Genomic DNA, 7373 nt, shown 5'->3' with positions numbered 1-7373 from the left:
CATCTGTTCCGTCTTGATCTGCTCCAGAGGCTTATCACCGTGGTCCACATGATCTAGCAAGTTATGTTGGTCCCGAAGTAGTTCGTCGAGAATGTGCCGACATTCCGGTCCGAAGCCTCTGGTCAAATCTTCAAAGGTCAACGACGCACAGTTCGAGGCCAATGCACCCACGCGAGATTGGATGATACTCGCTGTAGCACCCAATAATGGCACTGAGCCCATGGCAGTCCCGTCTCTGTGCCACACTACGCATGTCCGCAATCAAGCCGCTTTCTCGACAGCCTCGGTCTCGGTTCTTGACCTGCACAAAGACGGCGGCCATGTGCCGAGGCACCACCACCGCTGTTTCGTCGACCAAAATCGGCAAGACAATGTCGTACGCACGCTGGTTGGGACACGACGGAACAGTGCAGCTCTTCTGACAAATGCCGCACACAGGGCATGTTGCGTGAGGCTGCCCGAGAACTGGAGGTAGTGATTGAAATTGAGGTATCCCGAAGTCCGAACCTCACCGTGGTGGTGAACGCCACACGCCACAAGCAAATCTTCCACGGACGCCAACGGCAACTCTAAACAACGGAACCCAGCAAGTACAAGACATAGTCGGGCAACTGCCTCGCCCACTAACCCCGTAGATACTGCCTGATGTCCTACTGCCCGAATTAGTTGCTTCAATGCCGGACCAAAGGATCTTTGGAGGTACATGCACGACGCTTCGGCCAAATAGGGCTCTGAAGCATATTCCGTATACAACAACTCCCGATTCTTAGAAACGTGCACTAGGGTTGCCATATGGCTGTGGACCAGGTTTTCCGCCAATTCAACGGACGGAGTCGGCTTCACGGCTGCGACAATCATGACAGCGGCTACGCCCGCCCACTCCCCATGTGCGAAATTGAGTTTGTCGCGAGCTATCGCCAGCAGCACACTTGTCGAATCGGTGTCATTCGAAGTCATGTGTCGAGCGAAGGACCACCACAACGGTCGCCCAAATTGTGCCAAATTTCGTGCACTGTGCAGGTCGCCTAGGGACAGCGGATACGGCACCGCGTCGACCCTTAGGTCAACTGGATTGATGGCGAGAAAGGGCGAAGGCATCCACGGTTGCTCCAATCTGGTCAAAGTATACTCCTTATAGGACTCATCCCTATGGAGAGCGGGGGCGAAGTTTTGGACCTTGGACTGAGTGCTGGCAAAGCAAGCCGTGATGCCCATTAAGGTAAAGGCGCGTCGGAACAACCTGAATTGAGGTGGCCCTGTGGTGCCGAAAGGCTTCAGCAAAGCAGCTGCTTCGTCACACAAGATTAGTGCGCAGCCCACCTGGTAGCAGCCCTTAAATGTGCTGATAGCAGCCGCCAAGTTGGTTCTGGCATCTGCCCGCGACAGGGGTGGCAAAACTTTCTCCACAATTTTCACGTCGTAGCCAGGGTTCCACTCCTCCAACTGGTACGCAAACCATTCAGTGTTGGTGAGCGCCCGGATATAAGCGTCTTCACTGGCACGGTTCAAGTACTGCGCTAGGCAATTCATAAGATGGCTCACCACCAGATCCGGATCTGAACCGTCAGCTCCCAGAATCCTTCCCAATGGGACATAATTGTCAGTTTGCTTGGGGTACGTACTAGCGCTGTCTCCCATGCTAATGTAGAGGCACCTAAACTTCTGGCTCACCTCAAAGAAGAACCGGGACTTGCCCCACCCACTAGACTGGGTCAAAGCCCCCACCGACGTACTGGCTCCCTGGTCTGCTGCGATGGTCATGATGCTCATGAAGGTCTCTGGAGAAAGACTTCCCTCTCTGGATACGTACCTATCGCAAAATGCAGCTTTGCAATCCACCAACCGCTGCGAGGCATAACCTCCTATTGGCACAGCGGCAGGGGTCGTTTCTGTTACAGGACCCCCCAACCTTGCTAGCTCCTCTTCCAATTCCGCCCTTCTTCTTTTCTCCACTCCCACCTCCTCCTCCAACCTTTCCACCTCCTCTACTCGCCTCCTTTTCTCCCTTTCCACCTCTTCCATAAGCTGAGCAACGATATCTCTGCTGTCGGTCATGATAATAATTTGTGCGAAAATCAATAAAGGCTGCATCTTTGCGGGACCTTTCAGCAGGCAGCAGAACGGGACCGAGGCGGATTGGAACTGCCCCGTTCTGCTGCCTGCTGAAAGGCCCCGCATGGGCTGCGCTGGGAAGGTTGAAAGGGGCTGTGACAGAAATGACTCCTGCCGCTGTGCCAATAAGCGGCCATGTCTCGGGGGGGGCATCATTTATAGTTCTACGTACGTACGGACGCTGGTTAATTCTGAGGGCATCCGCCAACGAGAGGTCTGACCGTGTTTCGTGAGCGTGGTTGATCGTGGGGTCTATGAACCATTCGTCCGTCTCTGCTTCCGTGGTCGTAACATCCAGGGGGCCCTAAGCGGATCCTTCTGTACCGGGGCTGGAAGAGACGCGCATCGGTCCTCATTGATTTCGAATGGGGCTAAGATCAAACGGGTTTAAGACGAATCAGTTGATTACGAAGTCCCCGAGACAAAGCCATGGTGTAGGAAGAGTATGCTGGTTCCGATCATGTAAAGGAAAAGCACGAAGAGCCAAAGCAGCTAACCAGACGTAGTGTCATGTTCGGACATGATGTAAAATCATGAACACGGTGCATGACGTATTTACATGAACATGACGTATATGGTATGACTATGTTGAGTGGTATGAAGTATGAAAGTGCGAGAGGAATTGAGGAGGGTATCGGGTGGCTATTCTCGTGGCAGCTCTCATCCGAACCCACCTAGCCCCGACAGCTGTCGGTCCCGGCCGTTGGTGGAGGACCATCTACGCCTGCGTCCGGTCGTCGAGGCATGTGTGGGTGATGTGAGGATCTCGCGATGGGCAGTCGTCTGGGTGTCTACGGCGTGGCCCGCCGGCGGCACGACCCACGTGGTATGCCGCCAGCACAACAGCAGAGTATGCGACAACAGCCGCAAGCCTACGAGATAATGACAGGTGATTGGGAATGAGACCTTACCGAAAATTGCGCTGTTGTCGGAATGGGTGTCGGAATGGGTGTCGGAATGGGTGTCGGAACGCGCCATAGACCAGGCAGGATCTGGGTCCCGACTAAGAAGTCGAGACCGCAGATTCCAAAGGAGGTGGGGAAAGTAAAGAGCACTCCCAATGGTCTTGCCCCAACGGACGAAAAGCCCGTCGTGGACAAGACTACGGTGTGACGCATCACGGTACAACCCAACGGTTCGCGTTCAAGACCTGCACCACCTTGGCGTGCGCTTGCGCACCACAGGTAAGAGGTGAAGTCTTATGCCAAACGATTTTTGGCTCCAAATTTATACCTGTCCCAAACCTGTCGCGCCAGTCCAGTCCTTTCCTGTGCCCCTGTCTGCTCCCCTCAGCTTAACCATTTTAAACATCACGGCAACACTGACCTTCGACCTTTATGTTGACACTGCCCAGTGTGCCAACACCAACTTCCGACGTCCGGTCTATCCTATGGCCAGTTCGCCCCTGTAGTTGGCTGGGTTGTTCGTTGACTGTTGTGGGCGGACAGGGGTGTTGTGTCGAACTGGTCCGCTACTGACGTGGTGCTGTCTGCATCGCTGGGTGGCTAACTCTCTCTGTATTTAATTTGTTTCGTAATTCTTCCCGCCACTGGGGAAGAACTCCGGCGTAGGTTTGTTGGGCTCTCCGCCACTGGAAGAGGCCTCGTAGGAAGGAGGGAAATCTCTTTGGATTGGTACCATTTTTCTGGACTTTTGGTTTCCACGTTTTTTCCTAGTGATGCGCTGCAAACGCGTGCGCGTTGTACCAAATATGCCCGATGTCTTTTATGTCCCGAAAGACGTTCATACTGGGACCAACTCAGACGACCCAGACGAGAACCAGCACTAGCGATTGTCCCATTCCAGGACAATCCTCAACGGTACCTTCTTTGCGCGAGGTTCTGGTCTCGCGGCCTTTGAGGAACGGGGGAATTATTTATCCCTCTCGGGACATAATTATAAGTTCGGCGGGCGAGACATAAGAACTGAAAGCCGACCTTGCCCACTGACACCCCAAGGGGCAAAGGAGTCCGGGGCAAAGGAGTCCGGGGCAAAGGAGTCCGGGGCAAAGGAGTCCGGGGCAATTTCTCTCGGCGAAAAATATGACAACGGGACGTCTATTGGTCGTTGAGGACGTTTGTTGAGATTAACTGGGACGGTTATGTTCGGAGCGGCGAGCGTCGGCGGTTGAGGTGACGGAGAGTGAGTTGTACGAGAACGGGTTGGCGAAGTCGCGCGGGTTGAATGACCCGTTGATGGCTGGCGTGTACTTTGGCGGTATGCCGTACCAAGTCATGTTGCGACGCAGGTGGCGGAGAGGGGGGTTGTGGCTCGATGCAACCGCAATATCGACGCGATAACGTGAACATTTTGGTCGACTTTAGCAACAGTGCAAATGGACGTGAAGAAGACTTAGAGGGTGATACGAAGCGCGGGTTGTAACACCTCCTCAGGAGGTGTTACAAGTCTTCAGTAAGATCAAACTGGAGACCATGAAGCTCCTAGGCTTCGATACGGAGTATGCGCGACCCGCCTGGATGGTCATACAAACGCTGCTCGTCCCACCTCCATGTGTGCGTCCCTATGCCCAATTCGGCAGCGACCGGTCCGAGCATGACCTGACGCTCAAGCTTTTGGACACACTCAATGGATGACACACAGTATATGATCGGTGTCTATGAATAGGACCATCTATGAAGAATATTGGCATTCATAGATGCCAGCCTAATAAAATTGCTTGAAGAAAGAAGTCAGCTTTGGACAAATCCGATTCTCTAATATAAGTCTCAAGTATATTCCGTACGATGTTCTATAAAAATCGAGGTAATCAAATAGCCAGGCGAACGACCAGCATGAATAGTTGGGCCACTGGTGGGTGAGGAATCGGTGGTCACTGAGCGGCTTATCAACAACGAATGGGGGGGGGGGGGGGTTACCAGTGAAAGTGGGATCCGAGTGAAAGTGGGGTAGTTACGTCAAATTCGTGGTGGGCTTTCATGTCGGCAAGGCTGTGAGAATGTCGGTGAATGCGGAGTTTGGCGGCGACATCGCCATGTATCCGTTTCCATCCGATCAGGTCGACGAGGTTAGATGAAGCTAGGACGATGAGACGGTCTTGGTCCAAGTTGATGTTGACGAGGGTTACATCGGGTTGTCTTTTGAGGACAAGGTGTTTGTGGTCGACTTGCAGCTTTTTGTTTGTGGAGGTCTGGTTACCTGTGGTGTGGGTGAAGAATTCAACATAGCCGTAGCCCCGACTGGTGCTACACTGTCCGACAGTTTCGTCTCCGTGCCAATGGGCGCGGAGAACTTTGTACGATGGTCGTCCATCTCCGTCTTCGACCTGTACCTTGTTTCGGGCCCACTTGATCTGGACCGGTTGGTAGTCGTTGTCCAAGGTGCGTGCCGGGAGAAGGGGTGTGCATGTGTGTGTACGATCAAACACTGCCAAACGTAAACTACCCATGTTCACCGCACAAAGCCGTAACCCACCGTCCGCGCATGGCCCGAACAACACCACTGAGCAGCCGTACGCTCCGCCAAAAGATCGACGCTGGCAGTTGAGGTGACGTACATTCGTCTCCGTAACCTGCACCGCACGAACCACGGCCTGCATAACCTTCAGAGCCACGCTATCTACCTGCGCACTACCTGCTGTGGAAGGGGCCACACCCGTCGAAGAAACCACTTTTGGCGGGGCCTCGCTGTAGTCCCACCAGAAGCCCCCGCGACTGGCTCCTGCGCCGGCAAGCTCACCCAGACCATGACTGCCGATTGCTGCGAGCGACACTTGAGACGATGCGGCCACCCTGCCTTCAGTGTAATAAGAAGCCACAATATTCCGGGGTATGGTGTCCGAAACAAACTGCGCCGTCCTACAAATGGGGGAAGCCTTTACATGGGGGGAAGGGGCGCTCATGTTGCGTCAATTGGCGGGTGTACACCTATAGACACGGCCGCAGGTGTACAGCGTGTTAACTGAGCGGCTAACTGCATGCTAGCTTTGTTGAGTGCTGGCGGCCTAAGTGATAGCTCCCGGAGTAGGGTGACGTCTAACCTGTCGCTGAATTCGCCCTTGACTGTGGAGAAGTATACGCAAAGCATGCCCTCGGAGTCCTCAGTCATGTTTACCGGCAGAAACTTTTCGCGCACAAAGCGTGTTTCGGAGTCTGGCGTGTCTTCAAGGTCCGGCGACCGCGCGTTCGCTTGGAAGGCGAGGACCTGTGCGAGGTCCACGTCCACCTCCTCCTCTCGAACTTGGTCCTCTCCCTTGTGCCCGCTCTCTCCGTCCTGAGGACTCTCTCCGTCCTGCCCGCTCTCTCCGTCCTGCCCACTCTCTCCGTCGGCCGGGGAAGATACTTCGTCGGAAGTGTTTTCAAACATATCGTACTCCCCTCCCTCCTGAATGCACACCAGGTCGCCTTCGCCACTCACTTGCCAAACACTGCCATCGTCCCGTCGAATGATACCCTCGTCTATTCTGTACTCGCCATTTTCCAACCGCCGCATAAACCAGCCCCCAAGGCAATAATAATAATATCCATACCCCGGGGGACAGATCGCGGGGTGCCGATCTCTACTTCACCCAACACACATACACACTTAACCCACACGACTGGAGATGGTTCGTCGAAATCTTACTGGCAAGGATAGGTGGTATCACGGCAACGATAGGTGGTATCACGGCAAGGATAGACGGATTATTTTACGAATCAAGTTAGTACCCGAAAAAGGGCGGTGATTTCATTTTCATCACTAGATTGGATCACTGGATTCTCCCTTAGGTTGTTTCTTCGGATTTATTTCTTTCATAAATGGGGAGACGAGTAACCTGCGAATAAAACATCTGTTCCGTCTTGATCTGCTCCAGAGGCTTATCACCGTGGTCCACATGATCTAGCAAGTTATGTTGGTCCCGAAGTAGTTCGTCGAGAATGTGCCGACATTCCGGTCCGAAGCCTCTGGTCAAATCTTCAAAGGTCAACGACGCACAGTTCGAGGCCAATGCACCCACGCGAGATTGTGATACTCGCTGTAGCACCCAATAATGGCACTGAGCCCATGGCAGTCCCGTCTCTTGTGCCACACTACGCATGTCCGCAATCAAGCCGCTTTCTCGACAGCCTCGGTCTCGGTTCTTGACCTGCACAAAGACGGCGGCCATGTGCCGAGGCACCACCACCGCTGTTTCGTCGACCAAAATCGGCAAGACAATGTCGTACGCACGCTGGTTGGGACACGACGGAAACAGTGCAGCTCTTCTGACAAATGCCGCACACAGGGCATGTTGCGTGAGGCTGCCCGAGAACTGGAGGTAGTGA

At 53.9% G+C, this 7373-nt stretch overlaps 3 protein-coding genes across 3 annotated transcripts; 1 reads left to right on the top strand and 2 right to left on the bottom strand.

Annotated features, from left to right (window-relative positions):
* Positions 1-569: 569 nt before the first annotated feature.
* GNI_089850 (hypothetical protein) lies at positions 570-2091 on the bottom strand (the record flags this gene model as incomplete). Its single annotated transcript, XM_011132515.1, has 2 exons — positions 570-611; positions 655-2091. 2 exons carry the CDS (start codon positions 2089-2091, stop codon positions 570-572), a joined length of 1479 nt encoding a protein of 492 aa, XP_011130817.1.
* A 2295-nt stretch (positions 2092-4386) lies between these two features.
* Positions 4387-4706, top strand: GNI_089840 (DNA-directed RNA polymerase; the record flags this gene model as incomplete). The annotated part of the gene is made up of 2 exons (XM_011132514.1): positions 4387-4490; positions 4526-4706. The coding sequence occupies 2 exons, from the start codon at positions 4387-4389 to the stop codon at positions 4704-4706; spliced, it is 285 nt and encodes a 94-aa protein (XP_011130816.1).
* A 278-nt stretch (positions 4707-4984) lies between these two features.
* GNI_089830 (hypothetical protein) lies at positions 4985-6435 on the bottom strand (the record flags this gene model as incomplete). The annotated part of the gene is made up of 2 exons (XM_011132513.1): positions 4985-5927; positions 6110-6435. The coding sequence occupies 2 exons, from the start codon at positions 6433-6435 to the stop codon at positions 4985-4987; spliced, it is 1269 nt and encodes a 422-aa protein (XP_011130815.1).
* Between the last annotated feature and the right edge of the window lie 938 nt (positions 6436-7373).

The sequence above is a fragment of the Gregarina niphandrodes genome, assembly GCF_000223845.1.
Source record: "Gregarina niphandrodes unplaced genomic scaffold scaffold00017, whole genome shotgun sequence".
Taxonomy (NCBI): domain Eukaryota; phylum Apicomplexa; class Conoidasida; order Eugregarinorida; family Gregarinidae; genus Gregarina; species Gregarina niphandrodes.
The sequence above is the reverse complement of the archived record's forward strand: the minus strand, read 5'-3'. Positions and strand labels throughout refer to the sequence as shown.